The sequence below is a fragment of the Lolium perenne genome, chromosome 4 (assembly GCF_019359855.2).
Source record: "Lolium perenne isolate Kyuss_39 chromosome 4, Kyuss_2.0, whole genome shotgun sequence".
NCBI classification, from domain to species: Eukaryota; Viridiplantae; Streptophyta; class Magnoliopsida; order Poales; family Poaceae; genus Lolium; species Lolium perenne.
The window spans coordinates 243508994-243524193 of record NC_067247.2 but is presented as its reverse complement, the minus strand read 5'-3'; the positions used below and the strand labels follow the sequence as shown (position 1 = coordinate 243524193).

Below are 15200 nucleotides of genomic sequence, written 5' to 3'. Positions count from 1 at the left end.
TAGTACAAAGCTGAAATTTCTGAAAGTTGTTGTAAATGTGGTCGAATCAGTGACTGAAATTTTCCAAATTTTGTATTGATGCATTGGAAAGCTCAGTTCTTAAAACTGGGATCAGATTGGTGGGAGTTCATGCAACGTTTTCTGAAACATATTGTGTTATGATCTCGTAAAGAAGATATATATTGTGGCAGTCATGGAGACCGGAGGTGAAATGATCCTAGTTAGGAGCCTAATCCTAATTAATATACGTACCAATAATTGTGTGACTCGAATTTTTAGATGGGTAGATATATAGATCCTACGATATGATTGGACAAAGGATGGATATAGAATGCGTGATCATTTCTATGATGCGATCATTTCTACGGAGTATAATAGAGCATCTCTGTCGGAACATAGGCACGCTAAAGTAGAAAAAATCACCCCCAGCAGGTGCGCTAAACATAATTTAGCATGAAACATGTTTACCATGGATTACATTTAGCATAAAAGTCTAGTGCAGAGAATAAACTAGGAAGTTAAACATTTTTATTTTCACGGCGATGATCTAGAAATCATCATCTTCTTCAGAGGCTGATGACGCCGATGGCGTGGTCAGGCATTCATCGAGCCAACGATCGTCGTTGTCGCTGATTGTGCAGGGCCCCTCCCTCTGAGACGCGATAAACGCCTTCTTCCAGCGGACCTCCATCTTCGCCGCCTTCTTCGATGCCATATCCGCCTTACATTCGGCCCTCTTCTGCGCGAAGAAGGCCTCCTCGTTCAGGACGTCGTGCGGGAAGGCTTGGAGCCACGCTTTCATGGTGCGTTCGTCCGCCTCTACTATGTCGAGGCGGCGCTAGAGCTAGTGGTGGCGACAGTCGACAGAGCTGCTCAGCACCGACGAGGTTCATGGACACGCCGGCCACAAACTCAGCTTCCGCGAGGGTACGTCCGTCGCGGAAGTTGGCGGTGGTGGCCGGGCGCCCAAGCCGCCATGCAGCGGCGTCATACGCGCGCCGAGCTCCGTCATGTCGTCCCGAGAACGTTGCGCTCCCCGGCGGCACGGATCTCCACATAGAACCTTCCATCGGCCGGTGAAGCCCGTATGGTTCACGCGCAGAGGCATGGCGCCGGCGACGCGGCGAGGCGAAAGGTGGGCGGATTAAGTTACCACCTCATTAGACTCCAACCAATAATTAAGTTACCACCCTTTTTTTTAATTATTATCGTGCTATGTCAATAAAATACTAAGTGTTTTTTTTTTTTGTGATTATAAAATACTAAGTGTTGGACGATGCTCATGCCCAAACAACACCAAAATCTGCGATTTCCAATGTAAGCTCGTGCCAAGAGAGGCACGTGTTGGACTTGGACGATGCTAGCTGCATGACGTGGCACGCGAGGGACGGCATGAACCGCACGAGTCAGTGTGTTTCCGAAGCGGCGAACGATCCGATCGGAGGGCCACCCCAGTTTCAGCACAGGCTCGCCATTTCGTCGAACACGTCGCAGGCCGCACCCGCGCCGCCGCAATGGCCTCCTCCCTCGCGGCCCGCCGCCTCCTCTCCCGCGCCTTCGCCGCCCGGCGCGTCCTCCCCTGCGCCTCTCCGCTGCCTTCCTCCCCCTCCGCTCTCCGCCGGCTCGCCACCGACGCCTCGCCGCCACCGCCTCTCCCGCCTCCGCCTCTCGAGCCCACAGTCGATCCGCCCAAGTCGGAGGGCGCCTCCTCCTACCCCGGTGCCGGTGCCGGCGCTGGGGGCTCCTACCGGTCGGGACCGGGTGCTGCATCTGGGGGCCGCCGCCCGGGTGGCGCGGGGTACGAGGAGGAGCAGGAGAAGGTCCTCCGCGCGTCGCTGCTCCATGTGGTTGTGCCTCGAACTCCCTCCAAATCTAGTTCCGTTTCCGGGCCTTCGTACTTTTTTTTTATGGATTTTTTGTGTAATTTTTTTCTTTAGCCGAGGATGGGATGGAGCGAGTCGGCCATGATCGCGGGGGCCAGGGACGTGGGCGTGTCGCCGGCCATTGTCGGTGCCTTCCAGAGGAAGGAGGCCGCGCTCGTTGAGGTACCACCCCCCTTCGACTGCACATTTTCTGTTGTGATTTGTTGGCTTATACTACTGTGGTGGCCAATTTCATAAGGAAATAATCTACACGAATCAGAGTTTGGAGGAATGTATGCTTTGTAGTTTACCCCAGAGTTAATTGCCTGATTGCATATTATCTGAATTGGAAGCTAACTAGGCCAGTTTTGTTACTCAGTTTTATGTTTTCTTTATTGTGTGGTATGAATGTGTGATATTTATTCTCAACTTTGTGATGTGTTTGGTGATTTCTATGCATCTTCAGCTGTTGAGCTCAAAAGAGCGTAATTATATCAGAGCTAGGAATGCTGTGGCATTGCTTTTTATGTATCACATGTTTGCATAAAGAAACTCATGTGTACGAAGAGTTTAATCCTTTAGGTGGAAAATGTTAATGACTGATAAGACCATCCTAGTTGGGGTCATTTACTGGAAGAAGTTTGATGCGAGTGCAAGTAATGTTACCAATGCTAGTATATGTGTATTTGTGTTATCTCACTATTTAGAGAAGGTGGGGAGGGAAGGGAGGGAGTTTGTTGGCTTCCTCCACCAGTCATCAGTCGAGTGTGCTGTCATTCGGTAACCTGAGATCCTACAGCAGCAAAGACCGGGATCAAAGCTGGATGGTACCAAAAGAGTTTCTCCATTCTTCAGATTCAAATTCAATCTATCTTGGAGAACTGAAGAAATCAAGTCTTTGGGTTCTAGTGCGTGGAGAAAAATAGAGGGGCAGCTAAGGGCGCATGGAGAATCTGTCAACCCAAAAGAAACTCACCAAAACATCTTTGATTCTGACCTGGGTGATTTGGATTAGGGGTCTGTATGTTGTCAGCTGTGAGTTTGGAAAGGTAGGATGGAGTATTTGAGGGCTTGTGTCCCTTAGAATCCAGGAAATCCTGGAGAAGCAGTTGGAATTTAGATTTTTTGTAAGCAAATTTGGAGGAAGGCATCTGTTTTGGCTTTGAAGATTTTTAATGCCTAAACCATCCTCTCCTCTCTGCGAGGCAGTGGCAATTAATATCACAACCATTCGTATTAATATTGCCACTTACTGGTTTGAGGATTGTAGACAAGGGGTGTTGAAATATATTGCTCACCTCTCCCAATTGCATCAACTTTTTGGGTTAACTGGTTAGGTTCATGCAATATGGTTTCAGAGCCAAGCTGTCGCGAGGTCAAGACCTGGCTAACACAGTACTAATAAAAATAGTTGCAGCCTACATCTATCCCTGAGGAACCTAGACGTGAGGGGGCGTTGAAATATATTTTGCTAGCTTTCCCTATGAACTTAAGCTTTTGGGTGAATAAGGATATGCAACCAAAATTGCTGCAAAGCGACTTAAAGACATACCTTAAACAGTTGCTAGTACCTAGCTCTGGCAAAGGGACAGAAGGGAATGTGTGAGTACTATGTAAAGCACAAAAGGGGCACAACAACCACATTGATCGATCATACTCACGTCGATTATGGGGGAGAAGCTGGCACCGAAGCATTGAAGAGGGCCTTGATTTTGTCTTCAGTGGCACCACATTGCACCCTGATGGTGCTGAGCTTCTTGACAGAAGCAGATGTGGCTGGTTGCTTATTCCGAAGGTCACTATTTGCTTTTGAATATATCTGAAATTTGTGGGTATCCCTTTTAGCATGACATCCGTAGTTTCAACAAACTGGCCAGTGTCTTTATCCTTGATGCCATGTGTACGTGAGGTCATTATGTTCGTGTTGTGTCGAACACATGTCAAATTTTCTCGGAATAGCATTTTGGTGGATCACTATTAGCTAACTATTTATCTGTTTTGTATGTCACCGGAATTATGCTTATCTACAACCTATGTGAGTGATGTCTAGTTTTTTGTTTGATTTCAATTGTTCATAATCTTTTGAAATGAGGGTATTTGTCAGGGTACAATACTAACAAATATGCATGAGAAAGTATCTGATGGAAACCATACTATGGTGAACTTTCCGCGGGAACCATGTTCTTTGGAATGGTTTTGAGTTTAAACTTGAAATTTGACATGTTTATGTTTATAGAACTCTACCCTTCTAAAATACTGTAATTTTTTGTTGATTTTTTTAAAAAAATTTGGAGATTATTTTTACTTGTTTTACTTGTTTTACTGATTTCCACTGGATATTTTCTCAATGTTCGTAGAAAGGTTTACACCACATGCACTTAAAATAGTCAAAATGTTGGTATGCACTGAAACACTAGAATTATATGTCTTGAAATCAGTTGCTACTCTGAGGGATTGACATCTGCAGATAGACATTCTTCTTGTGATCAATGTAGAAAAAAAGGAAGATCGTTATTAACTTTTGATCGTTCAGTCCAAAACTTCCGTCGCCCTATCCCTCGACAACTTGCCTGTTCAACCGACAAACAACAGAAAAATGAAAATATCCCTTCCTATGTTGTCTCATAGGCTCTGTACATACTACTGTCTCTGCCTCCAACTGTATATATTTACTCAACCTGTTGGGAAATTTGATTCATGCAAGATAACTACCGCGCTGAAGATTGTTAGACGCCATGGGAGATTGGCTAGTTACACATAGGTTGAGAATAGTGAATAACTTGGCAGAATAGATCGATTCTTCTTGCATGTTTAAACATAGATACTCAAGCCCTTGTCCTCTCCTAATACGATTGGACTTATTAGCCATGTCAAACATATAATCAACTTCTGCTGCAATATGACCACCCTGGTCTTCTTGCCGGGTGGCCAACCAAATTGCCACCGCCTTGATGCGACGTACTACTAATCCACACCACCACCACCTGTATTTATTCCAAAATGAAATCCTTGATTTCATTATAGTTATTGTTTCCTTCAGAAACCCCTTGCTGTTTTCTTGTACTGGGCACACTTTTTCAATTGGAAACACTGATCACGCTTACTAGAGTTTTGAACTAAAGATAAATGTTAGAAACTGAACTACTTTACGGCAAATTTTAAGTGACCCGCCATAGCCCTGCTATAGCCTTTTGAGAGGCCTCCCACTATAGCTAGGGTCTTCATAGGCTAAAAGGAGAATAGCCGCTAGTAACCTGGCTAAGTAAATTTAGCCCCAGTTTAGCCCGGCTAAGTCAATTTAAACCCAATTTAACCCGGTTATGTGAACTTGTTGTTGCTTACTGTGAACTTTTTGTGTCTCTGAACTTCTTGTTAGTATGTAACATGTGGACAAAAACTATGTCCTGAACTTGCTTTTGCTACATGCTAATTGCGTTTGTTGGTTATGTAATATTTGGACAGAACTATGTCCTAAATTTCTGCTACTTTATGTTGTGAACTTGTAATACGTGGACAGAACTATGTCCAGAACTCCCGGTTATTCGTATCTCTTATGTGACTATAAATATGTTATGCATCTGTGAATTATTGATATATATACTAATATATGCTTCCCAAAATTTGATAATTTTTTTCATTATTTAGCAAAACTGCTATAGCCCGGCCATAGCCTTTCGTAGCTGCTGGAATCGCTCTGGCTGGATGCAAGAGCTCGCTATTTTAAACTTTGCTTTAGGGTGTTGCATTGGTTTATCTAGTTTAAATAATACTCCCTCCATCCTACAATGTAAGACGTTTTGGCAAGCTAAAACAGCTTGCCAAAGCTTATTATAATGTGGGACGGAGAGAGTACATGATTTTGGAGGTTCTTGAGCTCTGTGAGAAACAATCAAACACCAGCATTGTCAGCATTGGTTGAAACTTCTCAATCCATTGGTGCATGAAACTCATCATTGCCACGTGCATACATTGAAACTTCTTTCTTTAACTTCGTGAGCACATAAATTATGAAACTCAGGATCACTATAAGCATAGATTGGAACTTCATTGATGCATAAAATTTCTATTTGTTAACCGAACATATTAGACAGACTCTGGAACATGTCAAAGTTTTTTGTTTCTATGCTTCTGTTTTCCCACACTTATGAATTTCTTTTTGAGTGTGCACATAGTTTTTCATGGATGACTGCCTTCAACAACTCATGGATCGCGTTGATGCTGGTGAGGGAGAGCAGTTGAAAACCTTGATACTCACTGAGAGACTAGCCAGGCTTATTCGTACGAGGCTTGAGATGCAGGCACCTTACATTTCAAAGTGGCCTCAAGCCCTGAGTATCCAGGTGGTGCATTGTCTTCTCTTTTTTCTCATGTCTTTGACTAAATTATGTGATAGCTATATGTCCAACTATATAATTTGTTTGGCAGTCCCAACCGGCAAACGTCTCCACAAGCTTGAAGCAGAGAGCGGTCCTTGTTGATGAGATTTGGCATGCTGCTGGAGATTCTGGATCAGATATTGATTGGTATGTGAAGCGTGCTGTGCTTGGTGGGATCTACTCAACCTCGGAGGTGTACATGCTAACAGATAATTCTCCAGGTTTGCATCTTTTCTAAGCCTGATACCATTCTGCATATATTTTTTTCTACTTTACAATTTGACACTATGACTAAGCCAACCTCAGCAAATTAGCAATCCTTGTAACCATGTATTATTGTGTGTAATGAAACCAAAGTAACTTGAGTTTGAAAATCGAAATTTGTATTTGGAATTATTAACCTACACTCAACTTCTACTACTATGAGTTCTCGAATTTTCAATACCCTCATTTGAAAATCGAAATTTGTATTTGGAATATTTGTAAATATCTCTGATTCTTATTGACTTGTACACCTTGCTGTATCTTTTGCTTTGTTGTCATGTTTGATGTGTTAAGAGTAAGCAGTTACATTTGCCATTTATTTCTCGATCCTGAGAGTTATTCGTCCTATATTACTTTAGGTGCACTAATATTATATAAATAAAAATTCGCAGAATTCACATTTACCTTACGCGACTGATTGGATTATGGAAAAATCAGACTCGACATTTTCTCTGCACGACTGATTCTATTACAGATTCACTGATTATCTACATTTCTGTTGACACATTGCAGAGTTTCGTGACACGTGGACTTTTGTGAATAGCCGCATCAAAGACGCTCTCAATCTCGAGAAATCTGTTAAGGAGGTAGCAAATCACAGTCCCTAAATCAAAATGTGTAGGCTATTCTAGATTTTCGCCACCCCGCCTTGTGATCTGAAACAATTCTTGTCTACAGGCTGGATATCTAGCTGAAGCCATGAGAGCAGGCCTGGGTGTTGGCCCCATACAGGACATCCTGGGCAAGGTTTTCCAGAAATGAAGAAAGCGTGTGAACTTGTCTTTGCGGACTGCATTGAATAACTCCCATTCTCGACGTTTCCACCACCACTTTCTTATGTCACGTTGAAATTCTCTTACATTGTATATAGCACTTTCTTATACAAATAAACGCTGTCAGGATAGACTTGCGCGCGTAATCAAGAAAGTGTTTAGTTGGTGACCGACCTGTATGAGTTGTCGATTAGTGACTGCTATGCGTTGTTAGATTAAAATATTTGTTCGCGAGTGTGAACCCCACGGACTCAATTAGCCCATGCGTGGCCTAGTTGCTGCAATCAAAACAAGACACTGGCGGTTTCGTATGGACACCTGTTGGCATTTTAAAGAACTATAGTACTCCCTCTTATTGTCGTAGACTTTGTAATAATGTAGATTATACCAACTCATCGATATTTATTTTGTATCAGAAGGAGTACAATACTACAAATGCTTTTATAAAACATGTTTGTTTTAGTAGTTTGTAGATTCGCCCAATTTAGAGATAAGCTACTCCCTTCGATTCAAATTTATCGTAGATTTAGGCAAATGTCTAAGATCTGTCTACATTCATTCAACTACAACAACTAATTCGGATCGGTGGTTAATACGACCATGCCATGTTTAAGCTGACGCAAGCATACACGATGGATGCTTATGTAACTTAAATGACGTCACAGATCTCAGGAAAACAAAGCACCAGGGGATGCACAAACATACGACAACCTACCTCTCCGACCGTTTATCTCTGTTCGCTAATTAAAAAGGTTTTGGCAAATTACAACTCATTCCAATGGAGTAGTATATTTTGATCTTTAAAACGATTTACCTACGTAGCAACAAATTTTGCGGGAAATTGATGTCATTGCACTAAATTTGCATTGAAAAGTTCAACTTATGATTTAGATGCTATATCACGAAGCCTATGTTATAGTAAAGCAATTATTGATCGGAGTATCGTCTTGATGAATCGAGAACTTGGGGGTACGGTGGTGGAATAGAAATTAAAGAAATTTTGGTGACATTACTTTTCTGTTTGAGTCGTTGTAGGCCGGTGAGCTGCTGGTGGTGGGTTGGAACCTAGCACAATTATCTACGAAGTTCAAGACTATAATTAGACATAAAATAGTACTGTCCTAAACAACATTATTAATGTACTTCCTTCGTGTCACGAAACATGTTCGAGATTTATTTAAATTTAGATATATCTAGTCAGTGAATAGTACTACTCTGTGCATAAAAAAATGTCTGAAATTCATCGAAATTTAGATATTGTAGTGTATAGATATATCTAAATTTAGACAAATCTTTGATGTTCTTTTGTGAACGAAGGAAGTATATAGATATATTCAAATTTTGGCAGATATCCAACATGTTCATGAACGGAGAAAATATTATTGTTATAATCTACTAGTACAACCAACAAATACTATTGCACGAAGGAACGGCATGGTTTCCAAGCTTCCATGCTAAGGAAGCATCGGCACTTGGCATCCGAGAAGGGACATCAGAAAACGACGCGTCAAAGCACGCCAGGTCCTTCTAGTTCTTGTGTACATGCCGGATATATCTAGCTGAAGCAATGAGAGCAGGCTTGGGCGTTGGCCCCATCCATGACATCCTAAACAAGGTTTTCCAGAAATGAAGAAAGCGTGTGAACTTGTCTTTCCGGTTCCATCGATAACGTCCATTCTCGACGTTTCCACCACCACTTTCTTATTCATGTTGAAATTCTCTTACATTCTATATAGCACTTTTTTATACAAATAAGCGCTGTGAGGATAGACCTGTGCGCGTAACCGAGAAAGTGTTTAGTTGGTGACCTGTTTGAGTTGTCGATTAGTGACTGCTATGTGACACGTTGTTAGATTAAAATATGTGTTCGTGAGTGTGAACCCCACGGACTCGATGAGCTCATGCGTGGCCTAGTTGCTGCAATCAAATCAAGACGCTGGCGGCTTCGTATGGACACGGGTTGGCATAATTTAGGACAAATTTTATAGTAAGTCACCGATACTTATTTTGGATTGGAAGGATGATTTTATCGAACATGTTTGATTTACTATGTAGATTCGCTAAATTTATAGAGAAGCTACTCCGTTTGATTCAAATTACACAATTATTTACATTAGATTTAGGCAAAAGTGTTATTTAAAACCTGTCTAGATCCATCCAATTACTACAAAGTAATTTGCATCGGAGGGATTACGACACTTTATGCGGCGTGTCATCTTTAAGATGTATGATGCGTGTCATGTTTAAGATAGGCTGACGCAAGCACACACGATGAAAGCTTATGTAATGTAAATGACGTCACGGATCTCAGGAAAACAAAGCACCACGGGATGCAAAAACATACGACAACCTACCTCTGTGATGTTTATCTTTGTTTGCTAATTTATGATGTTTTTTAATCGCGTGGTACACGTGATAAGCTACTTTCAAACAAACAAAAACTTAAGATGTTTTGGAAAACTAAACCTCATTCTAAAGAAGTATTATATTTTGATCTTTAAAACGATTTACCTACGTAGCAATAATTTTGGGGAAAATTGATGTCATTGCATAGAAAATTTCAACTTATGATTTTAATGCTAATATGTCACGAAGCCTATGTTGTAGAAAAGCAATCATTGATCAAAGTATTGCCTTGATGATAAAAACTTTTTGGTCAATGATTTAGTCGTTGTACGCCGGTGTGCTGCTGGTGGCGGGTCGGCACCCAGCACAATTACTACAAAGTTCAGGACTAAAATTACAAATAAAGTACTGTAGTACTGTCTTAAACAACATTATTATTAATGTATTATAAGTATAATAATTATTGTTGCAACTAACAAATATTATTGCAGGAAGGAACCGCGTAATTTCCAAGCTTCCATGCTAAGGAAGCATCAGCACTTGGCATCCGTGGACGGACATGACGCCAACTACACGGAGACCGCCACCGCCCATTGCGCCGCTCGCTATATAAACCCGACCATTAACCAACATCACCCCCACCTAAACCTCTCTCCTCTAAACCAAACGGGAATAAATCACGACCTCGACCGCTCCGTCTCCGCTTCTAGCCCCTTCTAGCCCACTCCACTCCGCCCCTCCAGCGAAGGCGCCGGATGGCGGCGGCACCCACCACCGGCGGCGGCATCGGGACCATCCTCGCCGCCGGCGAGCGCGATTACCTCGTCCGCAACTCCGGCGAGCAGGCATGCCCCTTTCCTCCCTCCCTCCCTATCCCAACCTAGTGCGCCTCTACGATTTCGCGAGGTACGGCTCTGATGCTGGCCGCTTCGCGCGGCGTGCGCGCTTACCTGGCGCCTCCCTTGTTTATTCCGCTTGAATCGGTGGATTTAGAGTTCGAGCTGTATATTTATCAACAGCTAGTACAAAATAGGATGTGATGGGTTTCCTCCCTTTTTTTTCCGCCAAGGATGCTGTTGAATATAAATAATAGACTGACGATTTGGCTTGATCGAGGCCAATTGATTATGTCTGCGCTGATATCGCTGCTAGTACATGATTTGCACTGTGGTCAACTTTTTGCTGTTGGGCCGGTGTATTTTTAGTTCCTTAAGAAAAGGTAGTCTCACCAACGATTATTAGATTAATATGTCTTTTGTGGTTTATTTACGTGATGTAAAATTGCAATTGTAAGTACTAGGTAACTTGTAATACAAGTCTAGTGGCATCAATTTTGCGTCATGTAAACCACATATCTGGAGAGCAGTTTTCTGGTTGAAGCCTTTTTTCTTAATGAATTGAAATGCACCTTACATTTTGGGATGGAGGGAGCAGCATGCATTTCCTGGATACATAATACTTGGTGCATAAGTAAATGATCTGTCTTCCAGAAATAGTATAGTTCAATCTGTCTTTGTCCTGTGACTGATAGTTAGCAATCTCGCTACCATAACTCCCCGTACATGCATATGAGAAAGGTTACCTCCTAAGTGGATGAAAACAGGCTACCTCTTTTTAACCTTCATGCATATATTAGAAGGTTATTAAATCATTAGCAGTGTGCATCATATTCTGTAAATTTCTGAAAAAAAGAGCAAACAACAGATACAGTTACATGATTTGGATGAGAACAACTTGTTTACACGGACTAGTCTGTAGTAGCTGAACCTGAAGTGCTCTGCACCTGTCCTCTTTTGTCGTCCTTCAGGTGAAGATCAGCAGCATTGAGGGAGGCGTTGTGGCCCTCTACTTCTCGGCCTCATGGTGCCCACCATGCAGGCGGTTCACCCCAAAGCTTATTGAAGCATACAAAGAACTTGCCTCACATGGCAAGAGCTTTGAGGTGGTTTTCGTGTCAGGCGATCAGGATGAGGAGGCATTCAACGCCTATTTCGCAAAGATGCCGTGGTTGGCAGTCCCTTTCTCTGACTCTGAAGGCCGTAAAGGTCTTGATGGGAGGTTTGAAGTCAGGGGCATTCCACACCTTGTTATCCTTGATGCAAAAACTGGTGAAGTTCTTACTGGGGATGGAGTCGAGTTTGTGAGTGAATATGGCATAGAAGCTTATCCTTTTACGCCCGAGAGGATCAGTGAATTGAAAGAACAAGAAAAGGCAGCTAAGGATAATCAAACTATCCATAGCGTGCTTGGTACACCGGAGCGCGACTATGTAATTTCAAACAAGGGGGACAAGGTAACTGATCGACAAAAAATCTTTATCGTCCATTCACGGTTTTACAGATGCAGACATTCTTATCTGCTATGTTGACATTACTTGTACCCAGGTACCCATCTCTGATCTTGAGGGGAAGTATGTTGGTTTGTGCTTTGTAGTGAGTGGATATGGTCCGGTTGAGGAATTTACAGCAGTTCTTTCCAAGATATATGGGAAGCTCAAAGAAGTGGGTGAGAAGTTTGAAGTTGTAGCTGTATCACTAGACAGTGATGAGACATCATTCAATGAGAGCTTCTCTAGCATGCCTTGGCTTGCTATTCCTCAGGGCGACAAGAAGTGTCAGAAGCTGGTCAGTTACTTTGAGCTTAGTGATCTCCCTACAGTTGTGCTGATTGGTCCTGATGGGAAGACACTGAACAGCAATATTGCGGACATAATTGATGAGCATGGTATGGATGCATGGGAGGGGTTCCCCTTCAATGCAGAGAAGCTGGCAATTCTCGCTGAGAAGGCAAAGGCTAAAGCAGCGTCACAGACGCTGGAGTCCCTTTTGGTTACTGGTGATTTAGACTTTGTCATCGGGAAAGATGGAGCAAAGGTATGTCTTACATATGCTTGATTTCATAGATCCGAATCCCTTTTGGTTGGCAAGAATGGATCAGGCCTATTTGTGTTTGAAGTAAGATGCAGCAAATTATGCTTTGTATCTTAGAAGATATCATCGGAGTAGATTGACCATGTCGATGTAACACAATTTAAAGAGCAATTTTGTTAGGTTAATTAACATTTTTCATCTTTCTATTTTCCTTCGCTGCTTATTTATGTTAAAGAGTCGTAAAACATAAATGTGGATATTTAGACAGCATATCATCTTTACCAAGATCCTACATTTTCTAGTTAGTACTAGTAAATTAAATACAGTTTGTTGCAACTAGTTTCTCACACATCCCATTCTAGTTTGTTCATCTCAGTTTGTCTATAAAAAAAACAACTGTAGATGGTTTTAAACCAAAAGAAATAAATAAAAACCATAGATGTACCACATGCCATAACATGTGTGTTGCGTGAGCCGTACAAGGACAAATTTGAAGGACTAGCCTAGGAACTATGTGCACAAATTAGAATGGAAAATCTATATTGCTAGGGCCCAGAACCAAAGGAAAATGATGTCTGAACTCTTGTTCAGCCTTTTCCAACTTATGGTACTGGTAGAGAGCGATTTATACTGACAAATGAGCATATGGTAGTTATTTCACCTGTTCCTACAACTACAATCATGCTACTTGTTTAGCTGAGAGATGTTATGCAAAAAAAAAAAACTGCACTTACAATGTGTTACCTAAGTTTGTGATGTATGAGAAATTGAAATATACTCTGTACTGTGTTTTGTCAGGTTCCTGTATCAGAACTTGCTGGGAAGACTGTCCTCCTTTACTTTTCAGCCAAATGGTGTGGACCATGCAGGGCCTTCCTGCCGACACTTGTGGATGTATACAACAAGATTAAGGATAAGAACAGTGATTTTGAGATCGTCTTCGTCTCCAGCGACAGAGACAAGGACTCCTTCGATGACTTCTTCTCCGGCATGCCATGGCTCGCCCTTCCCCTGGGAGATGAAAGGAAGGCATACCTGTCAAAGATGTTCAAAATCCGTGGGATCCCTTCTCTCGTCGCCATTGGTCCTGATGGGAAGACAGTCAACACTGATGCGAAAGCTCCAATAGCGGTCCACGGTGCGGAGGCATTCCCGTTCACCGAGGAGAGGCTTCAGGAGCTGGAGAAGAAGATCGAAGAGATGGCGAAGACATGGCCTGAGAAGCTGAAGCATGAGCTGCACGAGCATGAGCTTGTGCTGACGCGCCGGCCCAGGCCATACGGCTGTGATGGATGCGACGAGATGGGCACCTCTTGGTCCTATGCTTGCGCAGAATGCGACTTCGATCTGCACACTTCGTGTGCGCTGGATGGGGAGAAGAAGGGAGAGGAAGAGAAGGGGCAGGATGCTGCTGATGCTGCCCCAGCTGGGTACGTTTGCGAAGGAGACGTCTGCAGAAAGGCCTAGAGTTGTGTTTTCTCTTGCCAGATGAAGCGTATCTGAATCATGTGATGTGTGGTGTGGTAATAAATCTTGCATCCGATGGTTTTTGCCTGGAGGTTATTTTATCCCGGTGACACATGTGAGCAAAACCGTCTAAATATGATTTCAGAGTGTTGAATGAAATGGCTTGATCTTTCACGGTACTTCAGTTGCGAAGTGGAGATTGTGGTAGTTATGATCTGTGCATAGTTCATACAATTTTGCATTGCATTTTGCCTGCCTCACACCTTTCAGTTGGGGCGTGTATAACCAGCGATGTAGACCTTTTGTTTCATCCCGACGACGGGGTGAGCACCGCAGCTGGGTATCAATTAGGAAAGTGGGTCAAAAATGCTGTTAGCTGCCTTAGGGCATGAGCAATGGAGGCAGCTGTCCAACTAGGCTTGGATAAAACTTTTGACATATGCATGCTATGTTATGGTCCCATTAATATATCTTTCTCTGAAAAGTTGATTTGGTTTTTCTCTTTCTCTCTCACATTTTCACTCAGTTTTCACTTTATGGCTGAAGAGGCTGCCTCCTGATGAAGAGGCTACCTCCTCATCCGAACCTACTTTGGACCACCCGAACCTAGCTAAAGGTGTGAGGCAGTACCTCTAGGGCAATGCATTGGGCATGCCCTTAGAGCATCTCCAATAGAGGCTCTAAAATTTGGCGTTGTATCCGCCGATTCGGCGCACTGTATACCGATAGCGCGTGTTATGGGTTGTCTTCTATAAACGCTTTTCTTTAACGTCTTTGAGCTAGGCGCAGAAAGGGTGCAAATCAAGTATTATCAAGAGGTGGCTCATGAAAACCATAAGTTGTCCTATAAATAGAGTCATAAGGTGACTTATTTCTTTTTCTAGGAAGTGTTACATACCTCTTTTGAGTGGAAATTGATAACGAATTATTCCATCTCTCATATCAATGATAGCACCTGCAGTTCTAAGAAACGGCCTTCCCAAAATAATAGGGCATGAAGCATTGCATTCAATATGCAAAACAACAAAATCAACGGGGACATAATAGTTATTCACTTGTATAAGAACATTATCAACTCTCCCCAAAGGTTTCTTTGCAGTAACATCAACAAGAAGAACATCCAAATAAAAAAATTCTAACGGTGGCAAGTCAAGCATATCATAAACTCTTTTAGGCATAACAGAAATACTTGCATCAAGATAACATAAAGCATTACAATAAAATTATTCTACTCTCATCTTC

The 15200-nt window shown here is 42.5% G+C and overlaps 2 protein-coding genes across 2 annotated transcripts; both read left to right on the top strand.

Moving 5' to 3' along the window:
- The first annotated feature begins 1413 nt into the window (after positions 1-1413).
- On the top strand, positions 1414-7586 carry LOC127332433 (uncharacterized). Its single transcript, XM_051358733.2, has 6 exons — positions 1414-1847; positions 1938-2045; positions 6035-6202; positions 6288-6459; positions 7016-7089; positions 7181-7586. Exons 1-6 carry the CDS (start codon positions 1515-1517, stop codon positions 7262-7264), a joined length of 939 nt encoding a protein of 312 aa, XP_051214693.1. The 5' UTR covers positions 1414-1514; the 3' UTR covers positions 7265-7586.
- Positions 7587-10252: 2666 nt separating this feature from the next.
- On the top strand, positions 10253-14137 carry LOC127332435 (probable nucleoredoxin 1-2). Its single transcript, XM_051358734.2, has 4 exons — positions 10253-10466; positions 11429-11914; positions 12006-12494; positions 13290-14137. The coding sequence occupies exons 1-4, from the start codon at positions 10377-10379 to the stop codon at positions 13956-13958; spliced, it is 1734 nt and encodes a 577-aa protein (XP_051214694.1). The 5' UTR covers positions 10253-10376; the 3' UTR covers positions 13959-14137.
- Positions 14138-15200: the final 1063 nt, after the last annotated feature.